Genomic DNA, 18,678 nt, shown 5'->3' on the forward strand with positions numbered 1-18,678 from the left:
GGAAAAACCACAGAGTGGTACAATTTAGGGCACAAATTTGGACACCAGATTTCAATCTATCATCATACATACCCTTGCTGACAGTGGCATAGCCCACTATGATTTTATATATTGTGTGAGTCTGGGTATCTACAAATATGTAACACAAAAAGCTCCTCAATCTCATGACTTTTGCATCGTAAGCAAGTATAAGATATCTACACATCTTTCAATAGTGTACCAAAAGTAAAAATACTATGTAAAAATCACAGTGTTGTTTCTGAAATTCACAACTGTACAAAGGACGTAAACTTCCTTCTGGTTTGGCTGTAGCAAAGAACTTCACAGCACACACTAATGCCAGAAGATAAAAAAGGAATACACTTTGTGAGGCTATGTGAAAATAGGAAAAGGTTAAGCCCCTTGTAGTTGTTCCCACAGAGGAGAAATTTGGAGGTTCGCCATGAGGACAACCAAGACTTTAAAAGGTGTGGAACATTATGAGGAACAGATAAGGAAGCTGGTGGGTATGTTTAGCTTGCAGAAGAAGGTCAAGAGATTGAAGGTTTGAAGAAATGTCATGCGGAAGATGGAGCCAGATCCAAAATCCAGATGAAGATGGAACAAGCTTGTTTTCTCCTGACTACAACACAAACCACTGGGTTCAAATGAAATGAGATTCCACCTAAAAGTTAGGAAGAACTTCCTAGTGGTTAATCTGTTTGACAGTGAACAGAGTACTCTACAAGGTACTGGATACACCTTCATTGAGTTTTTGAACAGAAGGCATTGGCCATCTTTTTTTGGCTGTGTACTTCTGCAGGGCAGTGAGTTGGACTAGAAGTCCCAAGTGATTTACCATTCTTTCAGTTCCCTTGAGGCTGCCTGTCTCCATAGAACAACTTGCAACACTACCATCCTAGCAAGTGTATTATCATTCCCACGAACACTGACTGACCACTGTAAACAAGGCTGCAGCACAGAGCACCAGTGGTTGGTGCCTATTGGGGCAAAGCAGCTAACAAACAGTAGGCTGAACCAACAGTCACAACAAGAAGGGTTGGACTGGATGGCCCTTGCGGTCTCTTCCAACTCTATGATTCTATGATTCAAGGACTTGAATGCAAAGCAGAGGATTTCGGTGGAGTGGTACACTGGAATTTGGTTGTACCTACATTTTTGTGCTCTGGCAAGCCATTACATAGAAGAGGCAGCCTGAGCCAAGAAATTTCAAGATCATGAGTGCAAAGCAAATGGTTGAGGGAGCTAATTTGGTGGACCCTGGTGAGTCCATATAATGAAAATCAATAAATAACTTGAGATATGAGCAGTGAGGTAAGTATATTGATATGGGTCAGTCCACTGTTTAAAACAAGGTTTTTAAAACTGACCTTAAGAGTTAGAACAGATCAAACCAGTTCTTTGCAGATCTCACAAAGGCAAGAGAATGCCTGGAAACCAAAACTGAACCAACAGGGAGAAAGAAAAAGAAAACGACCGATAGCTGAAATGCTGATTTGTAACTGTAAGACTGCATAAATGGAAGTTTAAACCACAATTGGGTAAAATAGGATAGACAACAAAGCATGGGAGTTAACAGTAATAGAAGGCGGGCAGATCCTGAATCTCTTTCTGTTGTCTGAACTGCAACTAGAAGGATTTAGTGGAATACTAGCAACTGGCAAGAAATGCCTGACAGAATTTCCTTTCTTCCTACATGACTCCCCCCCAATGTGTATATTTTAGAGATACATATAGTCTCATCTTGATTTCAGTTTGCAGCAATTGGAATCAAGAAATAAAAACAGTTGAATTGATTGGTACATTTCAGAGTGGGAGGATGCTGATTTAGTATGGGGATCATAGGACCAAAATTGTACATCGGCTAAAGGATTTGAAGAACATTCATGCTACAATTCACCTGAATCACCAATCCACTTGTCATTGTGCATTTCACTTACATGGCTGCTTCTAATTCCCCCTTTTCTTGACTTCAAGGACCATCTGAAAAATGCCTCCGACATCCACCATCAATAATGGGATCCAACACATTTCTCAGAACACATGATTTCCGTAGGGATTTTTAAAGAAAAGCATAAGGCAATGAATTACTCCTTTGACAATGTTCAAGTTTTAGTGAGGGAGACAGACACACCTGTATCTCTTTGTATTTTCTGCCCCAACCTCTGTGCTAATGAAGGTAAGAGAATCGTCTTTAAACTGAGTAAACAATTAAAAATCAATTTGTTTTTATTCTACAAATGTACAAACAAAATCCCGACTAGAATATAAGTTTTAAATATAAACAAAAGGGGAGGGGAAAAACCCAGATCTAGAAATGTCCTTGAAGTTTGCTGGGATTTTGTTTTGTGCAGAGGACTTTGTGGCATTTCAGATTAATTCCAGTCCTTTAAATACTTGGCCCAGGAAAGAAATCTCTACTTACAGGCAACATTCTTCAAAGAAGAGTAAGAGTAGCAGATCCCTAGGGTGATAGAAGCAACACAAAAGCTTGCCAGCAAATCCGGTGGAGAACCAAGTATTGGTTTCCTTCTTGCTTCCCCAAATCTGTCCTGTGAGGATCTGTCTTACATTCAAAATTTTAGACTGAAGCCAGGTCCAGCAGCTGATGCCCCTTGGTTTGTGGTAGTAAGGTGGAAGCCTGTATCTTTCAGGTCATCGTCACCCTAGGAGGGGAAAAATGGACCCAATGTTAGCAGCACATTTGTGAACAAATGAATCCTGAGAACAGCAGCTTGGTGGATTGGACCAAGGACCAACCAGTCTTTCCCCAATCTCGCTTTCATCAGATCTGTTGGACTACAGCTCCCATTAGTGCAACCAGCAATAGCAGAGAACTCAGAAGAGTCATAGAATCAGAGTTGGAAGAGATCTCAAGGGCCATGAAATCCAACCTCTTGCAAAGCACACCTGACAGATTGCCAACCAGCCTCAGTTAAAAACCCTCCGAAGGAGAAGCCCCCCCCCCATGTGAAGGGCTGACAACCTTTTATGAATGCATGGATTTCAATATGTTTTGGATTGTATTGGTTGTATTTTACACTTGATACACCTGTCGGGCTATTATCCACCCAGCCTCTTTTCAAAAAGGCAAAAGAAAGTCTACTCCAGTTAATGTGGTCACGAAACACTGTTTTCTGTTTTTAAAAGACACTGGACATAGTTAGGATTTTCCTCCCCAAACATTCTCAACTTGGCTGACTGTAAGAGCACTCACCAGCTGGCTGTATCCTAAGCCTCCTTCTGGAGGCCGTGGGCTTGTTCCACGTTTCACTCTTTGCTGTTCACTTTTCGCTGGCCATGTGGGGAACATGGAGGGGTCGATGGGCAGGGGCGTCTCTTGGAAATACTCGTGCTTCGCGCCATCTTCGGCAGTGATCCTTCTGCCTGGATAGTATGTCAGGAATCTAGAAATCAGCATAAAAACTAAAGTTAAAGAGCAGGGTGGGTGGAAACAGAGAAAGGTGCATTGCTGTGATTCAAAATTTACCCTGCAATACCAGGGGTTAAGCTGCTGACCCTATTTTACAAGCTGAAGTCCCATTGAAAGTGCTCCCTCCCCTTTTTAACCAGGACTGCAATCTATGTGCTTCTGATGGAAAAATTCTCATGTTTGAAGATTTGATCGTTGTACCGGAAAAAACAGTAAGGCAGCCTAAGGGAGAAAAGGCTAAGCGAGCATGAAGTCAGAGGCTGTCTAAGATGATTTGGTAAAAATGTTCACTTAGCAGAATTTCATACACTGCTTCATGCCCTGATGAAAAATGCTAATACAATGGCAACCACAGTTAAGTGACAGCAACCGCCTGTGCTCAAGCATTTAAGCGGGGCCAAAGCATCCTCTTGAGCCTAAAAAGCAGTGGGACATGGGCGCAGCTACTGACTCTGATGGTGCCCTTGGGTTGAAGATCACAGAGAAACATCCTTATACCTGTGAAATCTTAGTCAAGAGACAGCCAATGGTTTATCGCAATAAATAAATAAATAAAGATTGTGCATCTAATAAAACTGACAACAAATTGTAATAATGACCCCAAATCATGCACCTAAAGGAGTGAGAAAAGTTTACCCTTTCAGCTCCCGTAGAAATGCCATTGCCATCAGCTTCAGCCAGCCTGATCAATGGCCAGGGATGATGGGTGCTGCTGTCTGTATCTGGAGGTCCAAGGGCTCCCCAGATAACCTGGACTTCAAGGGTTACTGAATAAGGGCTGGAGCCTTACCCTAATGGCACAGTTTCCTTGCAAAACTAACCACATTTGCTCTCTAACACTACCACCACCACCACCACTACTACTACTACTACTACTCACTTATTCATCAGATCGAAGCCTTGGTCTGAAAGGAGTGCCCCAAACCGCTTGCGGAGGTTGTTGTATGGATATTCTGTGAATGTCATCTTCTTCACTGCTGGCAGTTCGTTGTATCCAGGCCAGATCTTTTCACTGGGAGTTCCCAAGTCCTTTCAACAGAAAAAAGGCTCTGTAAGGAAGCTGGGCTAAAACAGTTTAACACTTTCCTCCCCAATCCACTGGATAACTATTATTGATAATGAAAAAACTGAAGAGAGCAGAGAAAGAATAGATATAGTGTCCCTTTCTAATAAACACAAAGCCACTGTAAATTCATGAAGTGGGAAGATTGATCCAAGGCACAAAAAGACGACTTGTCTTTGCCATCATAATGACCAGATTTCTGGGCTATAGCTTGTTTCACTGCTTCATCAAAACTGTGACATCAAGTATTCTTGAGTACAAAACATTTGATTCCTCATATACTCACTGTCTCCTTAGTGCCTCAAATATCTGGGAGATACTCTCTTGCAAACCCCTGGTGAAAAGCATTCTTTTCACACACTTTTACAGTAGTATTCAGTTCTGCCATCCAATCGGAGAGCAAGATTCTGAAGTAGTAAGACAAAACATGAAGCACAGATTTTATTTTGGACTCACTGGTCACAATCTTAACAGTTACCCTGTGTGTTTTGCATGGCACTGAGGCCTTCGCATCCTCCCCAAATCCCCACAGATTACCTTACACTGTCAATATAAGTTGGACAACAGCAACATCTAGGTATTCACGTATCCCCAAAACCAGAGTTCCCAACATAATGTAGACTGACCAGCAAGGGAAGGAAGCAAAGCAATTTACAGCCTGAGTGGGAAGAAAACCATCTTGGATTTCCCAAAAGCCAAGCCTTGCCATTTTTAATTCCTCGACGTTGGGAGTGGGGTATTCTTTTGACATTGCAAAGCAATCCTATAGTCATATAAACAACCACTAAGCAGGGGAAGCAATGAATGGCTTACCTTGAAAACTTTGTTAATTTGGTCTATCTCTGACTTCCCTGGAAACAGTGGCTTCTGAGTTAACAGCTCTCCAAATATACAGCCCACAGACCACATGTCAATAGCTGTGGAGTATTCCTAGAAAGGAAAAGAGGAGAAGGGAGCTTATTTAGCTGTTAAATTTGTGAGTGAATAGCTACTGTTGCATCTACATCACAGGGAATCCAGAATGACACGACAACTGCAGGATTAGTCCAATGGAAGCCCCAAACTGTGCATCATGAAAGGGAAAAGAAACATGCCTTCAAAAGCTAACACCAAGCTGGATAGCATTCATCTTCTAGGCCTGTTAGCTGCTGAATAGTTCAATTTCTGCCATTGCTGGGGATGGAAAGAGGGCTACAGCCAATGCTACAGTTGACAGATGAAGAGGATTCCAGAATCACTCTTGCTGCGCAGAAAACTTGGCCTCATCCTGGAGTCTATCATAGGCCTGTTACAGACTGCCAAAATAAAGCTGCTTCGGGTCTCTTTGGCAGTATGCTGTTTAAATGATGCATGCATCCTAAGAATCCGGAAGCTGCGCCAAAGCTGCACTCCAGTGCTTAGGAATGGAGTGCGGCTTTGGCGTGACCTCCGGACTCTTAGGACCCATGCGTCATTTAAATAGCATACCTCCAACGAGACGCGAAGCAGCTTTATTTTGGCAATCTGTAACAGGCCATAGAATTGGAAGAGACCACAAGGGCTTTCCAGTTCAACCTCTGCCATGCAGGAACTCTCAGTCAAAGCATGACTGAGAAAACCTGGGAAACAATATTAACAGGTCCATCCCAGTGGTGTTTTCAACTTTAAGTGAGTGGGGACGAATTGGGCAGCATGCCCTCAGTATTCACTCCCCGCATCCCACTACAGGATCTACTCTTCATGACTGTTCCAGTTTGTTCCCTGGATCCCAATCCTTAACAACCACCCATATGGCAAGAGCAAGATAAGTGAAAGATGCTGCTCTGTTGTTTCACTCATCATCTTAAATAATATCCCATGATCATCATCTTTCATTGTTGTTGTTAACTGCAGCTGACTTTGACTTGCAGCGGCCATATGAATTTGAGACTTCCAAGTCACACTATCGATCTGTAATGCAGTCTTCTTCGTTTCCTAATGTTACCTCTGCACCGGGCCTTTAAAATTATAAGACGCTTTCCAACTTTCTAATAACTTTCTTTGTAACTTTCTAATAAGGATCCAACTAAATGTATGATAAGCATTCAATTGTTTTTTTTAAAAAAAGATTCAAAGGAGGAATGAAAAAATGCCTTAATAAAAGCATCCAGGATATGAGACTATAAGTGACTTACCTTGGCGCCGAGTAATAATTCAGGTGCCCTGTACCACAACGTAACGACAACAGGAGTGTATGGCTTCAGGGGTGATCCATATTCACGAGCCAATCCAAAATCTCCTACCTGAACCAAAGGAAATGTTTTAAAATGTGGTTACATAAGTAACATAAGCCCTGGAATAAATACGTTCAGCTTTTCTGTGTGCCATCTTACATCTTGAAACTGGCTGTTTTTCAGTGGAATGTACTACTTGGTGTTGGGTACTGAGATACCGGCTAGAACTTTTTTATGCGAGACTTGAATCAGGTTACACGCATCTTACGCAGGAGCACAACTATACTAGCCAGTCATCTAAAGCCATCGGAGACAAATTACAGAGGATAGGTTTCTCTGACAACTTCCTTTCTACCCAAGACTTTTCTAAGGCAAAAATGATTCTTGCTCACCAGGTTAAATACATAGATAGGTAATATTATCATTATAGTATTTATACCTTGCTCTTCAGCCGAAAGGCTATCAAAGCGGCTTACCCTCAGGCTTATAATATAAAAATGTTCTCTATCTGCTGCTTGTACTACCTGCTCCTCAATTAATTTATTGCTATTACAGTGGTGCCTCGGGTTACGAAATTAATTCGTTCCGCGGCTAATTTCGTAACCCGAAAAACCTTCGTAAGCCGAATTGCCATAGGCGCTAATGCTCCATTTAAAACAGCGCCGGAGTTTTTTCGTAACCCGAAAAAACGTTCGTAACCCAAAACAATAAATCCCTATGGGATTTATTCGTATCCCGAAAAATTCGTAACCTGGGTATTTCGTATCCCGAGGTACCACTGTATTTAACACTGATAAGGGTGCTAACCATCTTGACAATCTGACCATTTCCAAATACCATATGGTTTTTACTAAAGCACAACTTATTGTCATTCTTTCTGCTGTGCTGGATGGTCAATTTCAGGGAATCCCTTACAAAAAACATGTTTGTCCATGTGGAGATGCACTAGTAGAGTCTCTATTCCTTGTTTTGTAACTTTTACAAAGATGAGAGATCACAATTAAAAGGAAAGTTGGCCATGCAGAACGGAGGTAAAATTGTGAAGTGCCTGCTTGTCCTCCCACCCCTTGCTCCACTTCTAGAAAGGCAGACCAAGTCTTACTTTCAAAATGCCAGCATGGCTTAACAGCAGGTTGGAGGTTTTCAAATCCCGGTGAAGGATCCAGTTGTCATGAAGGTGTTTGACCCCCCGCAAGAGCTGAATCATCAAGGTCTTCACTTCACCTGAAATAAGAGCAACAAAGATCTGTAAAGAGTAGGGGAAAGTCAAGGTCCGCTTGCGCATTTTCATTCCATTAAGCCAAATACACTGGGAAACTGAGAGACGTCATACCTGGTAAAAATGGCTGCTTCATTGTCTCCATGAGGCTCTTGAGGTCATGTTCAACGTAATTCATTACAATATAGATTTTGTCCATGTTACTTCCAACAACAATCTCCTGAAAATGAAGACAAGACATGGCAATGAACGTATGCTCTTTTGTTGACCTATTACAGCAGCTGGGCAACCAGGAATGCTTCCTTGACTCTACCCTCCATGGAAGAGTGCTATCGTGGGCCTTCCGAAACTTCTTCTTCTACAGAAATGTTCATAGAATCATAGAATCTGTAGCTCTTCCCAGATGCATGCTCACTAAAGTAGTTTAGGAAGGCCCATGGTGCCACTCTTACATGCTGTGTCTCTTACATGGAGGGTTCCTCCTTAAGGGCAGTGTGATGGAGTGCCTTTAGAAACTGGCTAGTATGGGGAGAAAGGAAGCTTGATAGCTGGCTGTCTTGCAATGGACAGCACAGGAGTGAAACCCAGCCCAGCTGGTTTAGATGGATAGGACTTCCTGACAAGAGGTGGAATTTAAAAACGCAGCCTGAGTTAGTTCAGTCAGTCTAGTCTGGTCTGGATAATGGTTATAACTTAGAGAGAGAGCAGGATAAACAGTGGTTTAAAAGCCTGCTAAGTGTTTGACTTTTATGTACTCATACTAAATTTGAAGTTAACTCACACAATATACTTTATTTCTGTATGTTTCTCTCAGAGTGTAAAATGAACACTCTTAATAAAAGTAGTACCCCCTCAATTCTGAAACCTAAGTGCGCAGGATTTTAGACGCACAGGGATCTTACATGCTTACAAACCTTCTGTTCCAGTACAAAGAAAACAATGAGACTTGACAACAAGAATGCATGAGGCGTCACGAATTATGCCACTGGATCTAAGCCTTTGCTTCTTCCCACTCTTGTAACTACATGCAGGAAAACCTCCAAAGAGGAATGTAACTAGACACAAGGAAACAAGGAGATCAAGTGATGGTGACCTTACCCTGACAGTGACAATGTTTGGATGCTGAGCTTTCAGTATGGTGTTGATTTCCCGTAATGATGTAATAGGGAAGCCTTCTTTCTCCTTTTCCATCTTCAGTCGCTTCAGCGCCACAATTTCATCTGGAAAGAGTCACCAAAGTTATTTCTATCCCAGTGGTTAACCAAGGTAGATCACAATTACTTCCAATTTCTGCATGGACTACTAAAAGGACAACGAAAAGGAAGATTCTAGCTTTTTTGAGAGAACAATGAAGATGGGATCAAATGGACAACTCTTACAGGCAGCTCAAGAACACTGGAGGTGAAAGAAGAGGCCCATGGCTTTCTGGACACCTGTACCTGGCCTTCAAAGATTTTAAGGGCCTCAAGCTGCTGAGCTTCCACTGCTGTGGGAGCATGATGTATGGCAAAAAATACTCCATAAGATGGAGACCAATTGTACTAATGCCACATGTACATTTTAGGAATGAACCGCAGCTCAAGATAAGAGCACTACCTTCACATGCTGACAGTTCCTATTAACCTCTTTAAGTAGAGCTGGAAGAAATCCCTGCCTACAACTCAGGAGAGATACTGCCAGTCAGTGAAAAGAATATTGATCTGACATGGTATAAAACAGATTTTTTGTTCATTTGGCATAATAATAATTATTTTATTTTCTCATATCCTGCCTTTCTCTGAACCTAGTGACTGAAAGCAGCTAAGGAAAAGGGCATAGCTCAGTGGTATGCCACAGGCATTGTGCTCAGAGCTGATTCAACTCCAACTGGAATGTGCAGACAGTAGATAATGGGGGAAAATCCTTCTCTGCCTGAGACACTTGAGAAAGTAGAAGAGGTAGGTAATCCTAAACTAGTCTGATTTGGCCTAAGAAAAGGTTTCTAGACTCTTAATGCCGTAAAGAGGCACAACCTGTTTTTTTGTCTTTTGCTCTGTAGACGACTCCGTATGTTCCTTCCTCAATCCGATTCAAACACTGAAATTCTTCTACACTACGACAGCCCTAGAAAAGGGAAGAAGAGAAAATAAGAGATGGAACATATACACATTTCCTGCTACCCTCCATGCTCTCTCTTGGGAAATGGCTGTGGAGGGTTTGGTCTCTGAGAATAGTGACTGGTGAAATCCAGCCAATGAGTGCCCCATTTTCCCCGCCTCTAACAGGAATAGACAGTGTTAGCACAGTTCAGCCACTCTCATTGTGGAAAATTTTAAATGACAGTAATTTTTAAACAGGGATCTAAGATGCTTCTCCTTACCTGAAGGGCAGGGAGATATTGGGGCAGATCTTGCTTCAGCTCTATAGGCGACGACGCGGGTGAATCAGGAAGATAATCCCCTTCTGTCATTGTGTTGGACTGTGGGGTTCCATCCCCAGGTTCTTCATCCTCTCCATCACTCCCTGCAGAATCCCGATCGAACCTTGACTCTGTAACTTCAAAGGTTAGAATCACATTGTGGAAGCCAGCGGTTGCTTTGGGATTGTCTTTGCCAAAGCTCACAAGCAAGGCAAAGATGCCTACACCTCAGGACTTGATATTCTGTGTTATATTGCCTGCTACTAGAACTGTTTCTAAAAGCCTATATCTGGATCCAACGCATCTTTGGTTTGTTAATCAGTCAAAAAAGAAAATGAAAAACCTGAGATGCCTGGAATCCTCAATACATTCTTCATAAAACCTTTTTTAAAAACTCAACGATTTAAGGCTCACTGTGTCACAAAATCACCTTAGTTAGGTATAATAAATGTACTAAGAAGATGGAGGGTGCACTAAATAGCCAAATGTAACATGTTATCTTACCAACTGGAATATGGTCTCCATTCTCCCTTTCCTCCTCTTCGGTCATTTCATCTTCACTCACCTCTTCTGTAAAACAAATGGAAAGACAGAGCTTCACAGAAAGAAATGTTCAAAGTAAAACCAAAATGTATCCTACATATAACACAGACTAAAGTAATGCGGTTCTGATCTACAAGCCTGTAGTAGACTATGGGTAGTGGTGACAGTGTTATATTTCTGGATGCTTCCATGGAAAACAAACTTTGTCCCATCTGACAATCTAGAATGGTAAGAGTGAGGTATTCACAAGCTTTCAACATACAAGGACTGTGCAATTTGTTTACATGCAGGATGTTTTAAATATGAGAACATTCAGAAGCAGGTTGCAATCCTATTTACATTTACCCAGGAGTAAACTCTGGGTAAAAAATGTGACTTTTTAAAAATTATTTTTTGTTTTAGAAATCCAACTCCTTCATCTTCTGTCACTCTTGCTTCTCCTTCTAATCCATTTATCTAACACTACACTGGCCTGGGAGTTTTAGAAAACAGTCTCTATAAGGCAAGAAGTCTTTGACTTGCAGTAATTCATACAACACCATGTATACTGATAGCTCCATCTTATTTCTAATGCTCAGACTGTGTCCACTTCGCAAATGGCACGGTCCATACACAAGAGGACAGTATCAGGAAACTATGGCCTGTTACAGACTGCCAAAATAAAGCTGCTTCGGGTCTCTTTGGAGGTACGCTATTTAAATGATGCATGGGTCCTAAGAGTCTGGAGGTCACGCCAAATCCACACTCCATTCCTAAGCACTGGAGGGCAGCTTTGGTGCAGCTTCCGGATTCTTAGGATGCATGCATCATTTAAACAGCATACCTCCAAAGAGACCCGAAGCAGCTTTATTTTGGCAGTCTGTAACAGGCCTATGGAAAGCTTGCTTTGCAGAAGTAAAAAAAGTCCTTAGAACCCAACTTCCTTTGAATTGGAGATTCCTTGCCACAAATGGCTGAATGAAATCTGAGTAGGCACAAGATACTGATTGACTAATGGGAGAAAGAACTCAAAAAGAATGAAGGAATGGAATGGAATGGAGCAGCTGGAGTTTTACACAGACAACACTCTATGCATCAATATTTTACTACAGGTTCCACTTGCAAATATATTTAATAATTATTAATCTTGAATATTAATAATTAATAACACAACAGAGCTTTTTCAGCAGGAAGATAGTCATGTTGCCCACTCACCAGCTGACTGCTCAGACACTTCTTCAGAGTTGCTTCCTGTCTCTTCTTCCTCCTCCTCCTCTTCTTCTTCCTCCTCTTCTGACTCTTCACTACTGGACTCCTCCTCCTCTTCCTCTTCTTCCTCCTCCTCTTCTTCTGAACCAGATCCTGTTTCCCCTGCAACAGCAACGAGGATCTTTATTGGGGTGTGACAGAGCTGGATAAGCACATACACCCCTACACACCTTGACTGCTCCATGGGTTGGAAGACATAAGGTTGCGTGTGGCTAAGACTTTTGAATTCATTTGGTCTAGGCCAGCAATGTTCAAACTCTGGCCCTCCAGGTGTTTTGGACTTCAGCTCCCAGAAGCCTCAGCCACCTTGGCCAATGGTTTGGGATTCTGGGAGTTGAAGGGAACTAGCACAGCTGCATATGGGCTAGAAAAAAGCCTTCAGGTTGCTATTACCAAGGTACTGAGCCCTACCCAGTTGGCACTCACTTGTTCCCCTGTTGAGAAGATGCAGGCCAGCCTAAGCACAAAGTACAGGTGTGGCGGTGGGTGGGTAGAGTGTTCACTATTAACCTCTGCTCCCAATTAGAAGGTGAGCAAGGAATCTCCCTGCAGTAGCTGGGGTTTGATGAAAGTCTGCCCTTGGACCTGTGCAGGCTTCCAGCCTCCCCAACTTGCAGAAAACAGATCCACACAGGAGAATGGCAAGAAACATTCTCCAGAATGGGTCTTGCTTGTTAAAGAAGAACAGTATCTTCCACACCAGTGGTATCTACCTGATGACGTTTCAGCCGAGCTGGTTTTTCTCTCACTGTCACTAATGTCCTGTAGATCTGAAAGTGGGTCTCTCTCTTCTGGCTTTTCCTCCTTCACTATGAAAGTCAGTGGGAGAGAAAACCCAATTAACAAAACAACAGTTACTATTGTTATATGAATTGTTATAGAATTGATTATAAATCCTTTCTTAATCATAAGAATGTTAGGGGGAACATATTGAGAGTGTCAGCCATATTAACATGCACACAGCTATTTAGCTTGGAGAAGGGAGCATTAGAGGTGATGCATGACAGACATCCTCAAGCAGCTGAAGGGCCATTATGTCAAAGACAGACTAAGGCCCCGTACAGACAGGCCAAAATAAAGCTCCTTTGGTCACTTTGGAGGTATGCTGTTTAAATGATGGATGCATCCTATGAGTCCAGAAGCCATGCTAAAGACACACTCCAATCCTAAGGACTGGAGCGTGGCTTTGGCGTGGCTTCCAGACTCTTAGGACGCATGCATCATTTAAACAGCATACCTCCAAAGTGACCCAAAGCAGCTTTATTTTGGCCTGTCTGTGCAGGCTCTAAGCCTCTTTTCTGCTCATCCAAAGGGTAGGAACCTAATCAACTGATGCAAATTACAAAATAGGAGATTCCACATTAACATTAGAAAGAACTTCCTGATCACCAGAGATGTTCAATAATGAACCAAAGTGGTAGATTCTCCATCCAGAAAAAATCCCTGGGGTTTCATGTACAGTCTGCTGGCTACAGTTTCCCATCATTTGGTCATCAATTCAATAATAATGGAAATAGAAATACTGGACATTCCATCAGGCAAGGCTTTCCTTCTTCTAGAGAATGGCAGAGGAATAGTTCTAATGCCTATATATAATGACAGCAGCTAGCACAATGTGCGCTAGTGCAAAATGGTGTATTACTAATCTGGATTTTGGTTATCTGGAATACAGAGCTGGCAGATATATATCCCTTTCCAAAGGATTCAAATTCCTCCCAGGCATTTAGACACAATTACAGAATATATGTGTGACGAGCTGACTACAAACCAGCCAATCAGAAGCCAGAGGCCCTAAGCCAATCAGGTGGTGGCTTGGGAATTTGAAGATCCCATTTGGCAGTTGGGTTGAGTCAGCTGGGGTTAGGATGCTGAGAGAGGCAGTTGGGATTGGACAGTTGAGGGAACAGTTGAGTCCAAGACAGGATTGGGTTCCAGGGGTTCCTGAGGGAAGCATCAGTTAGGGCTTGGGATCCGAAGAGTGAGGGTTCCAGGGATAGAGAAAGATGGGCCCCTTACAGACAGGCCAAAATAAAGCTGCTTCAGGTCACTTTGGAGGTATGCTGTTTCAATGATGCATGCATACTAAGAGTCCGGTAGCCGCGCCAAAGCCATGATCCAGTCCTAAGGACTAGAGCGCAGCTTCCAGACTCTTAGTATGCATGCATCATTGAAACAGCATACCTCCAAAGTGACCCGAAGCAGCTTTATTTTGGCAGTCTGTAAGGGGCCTTGGTTAGGGGTAGAGTCTGAGTAGGAAAGGTCTCCCTACCATTATACTGCCAGGGCTCTAGGAAAGGGAGTGGCTGGAGCATAATATCCTGCAGGATAGTGTTAGCTTTGGGGACTGTTAGGCCTGTTACAGACTGCCAAAATAAAGCTGCTTTGAGTCTCTTTGGAGGTATGCTCTTTAAATGATGCATGGGTCCTAAGAGTCCGGAGGTTGCGCCAAAGCCACACTCCATTCCTAAGCACTGGAGCGCAGCTTTTGGTGCAGCTTCCGGATTCTTAGGATGCATGCATCATTTAAACAGCATACCTCCAAAGAGACCCGAAGCAGCTTTATTTTGGCAGTCTGTAACAGGCCTAAGTTTAAGAGAGGAATTAAATAAAAGGAGTGAGTGAATCTTAAGTATAAGAAACTGGTGATTTAGATGAAGATTTATAAACCCAACGGTAACAGTAACAAAGCAGAGAGTACAAATGCAACCAAGTAACACGTGCCTGAACTCACAGCTGTTTAATGCCATTTAGTTCAAGTTATATCTGTTCAACCCTTTGTTCAATAAAGTTCATATTTTGTTTTATCTAAAGGCTTGTCTGGCATATACGGGGTGGAATAAGAAAACCCCATAGGACTGCCATAAGGTGAAGGAATGGTGTCGTCACAATAAGCGCTACCTGTTTTCCTGATTTCTCCTTGTTCAAGCTTTTCTCTCTGTTGTCGCAAAGGGCTGCGGCTCCAAATCCTGACTTTCTCCCCATATTCTTCTCTGATTGTTCTATGATGTGCTGAAACTGGGAGACACAAGGACTTTGTGAGTAGTGAACTGAAGGCTCTCTTTGGTCATCATTGGTGTCATACAAATACCAGAGCTCTGAGAATTCTTCCTGCGCATGAGAGTATAGCAATGAAGCCATTGCATTTTCAATCATCCTTCACTGGAAAAAAAAGTCATTTGATAAGCTGGAAAATGAGACCGGCAACAGAACACTGCAGTGTAGTAAACTGTTGTCTAGGATTCCAGCAACTCCAAACTTTTCCCGCTATCAATAACTCTGGGATTCTCATGTTCGTGGCTGCTAAACACTTTCTGTTATCGCTGGGTTACTTTGCAGGTACTCCCACAAACCATTTTAGAAGTACAGCAAACCCCAAGCTCTTCAAACATCGTTTTTGTGTGCACATGATGCCGTTTTAGTTATTTTATTTATATCCTATCTCTTCTCCAAGGTGGCATACATGGCTCTCTTCTATCAACCTTACTCTCAACAACCATCACCATGAAGCAGGTCGGGTTGAGGAAAGGTGGCCAGCCTAAAGTAAGTCAGTGAGTTTCATACCTGAGTGAGGACTTTAACATAGTTAAGCCATACCACAAGCAGCCTTGACTCTGAGAAAACACATCTCCCTATATGAATGTGCACAGAGCCTGCACTCCAGTGCTTAGGAATGGAGTGTGGCTTTGGCGCGACCTCCGGACTCTTAGGACCCATGCATCATTTAAATAGCATACCTCCAAAGAGACCCAAAGCAGCTTTATTTTGGCAGTCTGTAACAGGCCTAAGTTCTTAGTATTGCCCCTTTACCTTCAGTCAGTGCGGCCTGAAGGTATGACAAAGTCCAATACTGAACACAAAGTAGGCTTTGTGTCAGAAACTAGGTGACAGGACAGGAATGACACCATTTAGGACAGGGGCTGGCAACCACTGAAACTACCTTAGTCCACACCAGTCTCATATCTGCCCTTAAACATCAGCAGGCAATACATGCCCTTCTCCAACCTGGAAGTGAAGAGATGGTTATCTGATATGGGTGAAAGGGATGCATTTTCCAGGTCTGAATACTGTGAAATAGCATTTATTATATCCCGCTCTTCTATTAAGGAATGGAGGCTGGCGGGCATTGCTTCCTCATCACCCTTTCTTTTATACGCACAAACAACCTGATGAAGTAGAGCTAGAGATGGTAACTGGTTCAAGGTCTCCCAGGCAGCATAATAACATTTGATACTTTAACCCTAACGCTCATAATGCACCTAATCGCTGAGCATGTCAGAGGGCATGCATCTTAATGGCACAAAGCTGAGGACGGTTTCTCTAACCATGGATCCCAATGATGGGAAAGTGAGGCATAGGATCTAAACATAGGAGATGCTCCTCTGGGAGTTATGCAGAGTAACCGACTAGAAGTATAAGATGTGAATAAACATGAAGAATGATGTACACAATTCAAATGTACCTAGCTTTTTATATACACCTATAACAAGGAAAAAAGTCACTTATATTTACACAAATGTTCAATGCAAATGAATTCATCATTAACTAAAAAGGAAAACTTTGTAATTTACACTATTTCATGTTGCACAAGATTAATGTCCAGAAATAAATCTCAGCCGATGCAAATGTGGTGCAAATAAACATGTTGGGAAGGGAATTATTGACAACTGATGTACATGAAATGGTAGCAGATGGAAGATCCTGGGCACTTTTCTTTCCATATCACCAAAAAAAGAGTATCTTCAGCTATGTAGCCAGCTATAGAACAAACAAGATAAAACTTACACATAAGACACACTGAAATGGAAACTGAAATTGGAATGAAATCCATACCCACGATTTCAAAGTATATGGTACAGTCGCCGATTATGATGCCTATAACTCACTGACATAACATTCTCTCAAGACAAGATGCTAAGATGAATCAATGCAAATTCAAAAGATTAGATAATGTTTGTTTGTTTGTTTATATTCTGACATTTGCTCAAAATTGGGATACAAAGTGGCTTACAAATTAAAAAACAATGCAGCTAAAATTCATTTGCATTGTACTTATATGTGTAAATATAAGTGATTTTTCCTATATATGTGTATATAAAAAACTATACACACTTGTATTCTTTACGTTTATTCATATCTTAATCTGTTTTGTGATTAATGACTGTTAGTGTTAAGTCAGAGGCTTTTGTGGTTTTTGTTTGTTGTGTAGTTATGGAGAGCAACCACGACCAAAGTTGGGCAGTCATTTCTTTGGTCTAAGCCGCCTCGATCAGGTGAGCCAGTAGATCCCCTAAATAACTCTTCCCAGATCTGGCCATGAAGGGCCACCCTGAAAGGGGACTAAATGTGGATTGCAGCTCCACTACTCTTTACCACTTCCTACACCAACTATGGCTCAGAGGAACTACAGTCCAACAACATAGGGCCACATGGTATCCACGCCTGTTGTAGGCAGTATTGAGTTGGCTGGACCAAACGAGTTGGTACAAGGTGCCCTCTTCTTTCAACACCCAGAGGATGCATCTGCTGATCCTTGGCAGGATGTACATCAGCCTTGAATTAACCGCTCATTTGGTTACCAGAGGCAACCAAGAATTCCATGCTCTTCTGCCAACCTGCTGGTTTCCATGGAAGCTATGGGAAAAGGGACGTTTCTCTAGGGCAGTGGTTCCCAATCTGTGGGTCGGGACCCCTTTGGGGGTAGTACGACCCTTTCACAGGGGTCGCCTAAGACCATTGGAAAACACATATTTACATGTAGCAATGAAAATAATTGTATGGTTGGGGGTCACTACAACATGAGGAACTGTATTAAAGGGTCCTGGCATTAGGAAGGTTGAGAACCACTGCTCTAGGGCAAGATTACTATGCTTTTTTATGACTAGGCACTCCTGGGAGCTTATTTACAAGTTGCTGTAAGTATAAAATATGCACACACGCAACAACCAAGCCAGTGTTACTCAATCAAGCAAGGAAGCCATCACTCCCAGTTCTGGCCCCAGCAACTTACTCTCTCGTCTGGCCTCCCGTTCTTTCCGCCTTTCCTCTGCTCGCCTCTCCCGTTCTTTTATTTCCCGCTGCTCTTTCTGCTGTTCTCTCATTTTCCTCTCTCGCTCCCGCTTCCGCTCAAGCTGCTCCAGGCGATCCCTAGGGAGGTTTCATTGGCCTGTGTTATTTTTTAAAACATCATCGCTCGGTTTGCGATTGTGAGCATCTGGTGTTTTAGCACTATTCCTCTAAACTGGTTTGTGGCTTTACTTATACTTCAGGGTGTGAAACAGTTGCTTCAAGTACGGTATTTGTGCACAGAACAGGGTTTTGTGTTTTGTGCTTATCGTTGTTAACAGAAGAGAGGGGACAAATGGTCTAAAAAGGTTGTGTAAGCTAAAAACAATTCCGATCTTTTCCTTTGTACCTTCCAATAAATTGCAAGATTGGTTTGAACTTGGGAAGAGTATGGGCATTACTGTTTGAGAAAACCTGTCAGCCTTTCAAGCTTAAAATTTTGGCGAAAGTATTCATAACAGCAGCATTTAGATGATCTAGGTCAGTGATGATGAACCTTTTCGAGGCCGAGTGCCCAAA

General features: G+C 42.4%; 1 protein-coding gene across 10 annotated transcripts in view; it reads right to left on the reverse strand.

The window, feature by feature from the left end:
* Positions 1 to 2,206: 2,206 nt before the first annotated feature.
* Positions 2,207 to 18,678, reverse strand: part of CDK11A (cyclin dependent kinase 11A) — a 25,643-nt gene continuing 9,171 nt past the window's right edge. For 3 of the 10 annotated variants that reach the window (XM_042478767.1, XM_042478769.1, XM_042478774.1), the window contains 15 exons: positions 18,104 to 18,240; positions 14,995 to 15,111; positions 12,810 to 12,905; positions 12,043 to 12,198; positions 10,810 to 10,875; positions 10,267 to 10,442; positions 9,920 to 10,010; positions 9,006 to 9,127; positions 8,022 to 8,127; positions 7,791 to 7,912; positions 6,650 to 6,757; positions 5,310 to 5,426; positions 4,314 to 4,462; positions 3,218 to 3,407; positions 2,207 to 2,666 (listed from right to left, as the gene is read on the reverse strand). In XM_042478767.1, the coding sequence (XP_042334701.1) occupies positions 2,574 to 2,666; positions 3,218 to 3,407; positions 4,314 to 4,462; positions 5,310 to 5,426; positions 6,650 to 6,757; positions 7,791 to 7,912; positions 8,022 to 8,127; positions 9,006 to 9,127; positions 9,920 to 10,010; positions 10,267 to 10,442; positions 10,810 to 10,875; positions 12,043 to 12,198; positions 12,810 to 12,905; positions 14,995 to 15,111; positions 18,104 to 18,240 (1,846 nt within the window). In that variant the 3' untranslated portion in view covers positions 2,207 to 2,573. Of the gene's footprint in view, positions 2,667 to 3,217; positions 3,408 to 4,313; positions 4,463 to 5,309; positions 5,427 to 6,649; positions 6,758 to 7,790; positions 7,913 to 8,021; positions 8,128 to 9,005; positions 9,128 to 9,919; positions 10,011 to 10,266; positions 10,443 to 10,809; positions 10,876 to 12,042; positions 12,199 to 12,809; positions 12,906 to 14,994; positions 15,112 to 18,103; positions 18,241 to 18,678 lie in introns of those variants that run through there. The other 7 variants (XM_042478770.1, XM_042478768.1, XM_042478771.1 and 4 more) reach the window with 4 other exon arrangements.

The sequence above is a fragment of the Sceloporus undulatus genome, chromosome 7 (assembly GCF_019175285.1).
Source record: "Sceloporus undulatus isolate JIND9_A2432 ecotype Alabama chromosome 7, SceUnd_v1.1, whole genome shotgun sequence".
Lineage (NCBI taxonomy): Eukaryota > Metazoa > Chordata > Lepidosauria > Squamata > Phrynosomatidae > Sceloporus > Sceloporus undulatus.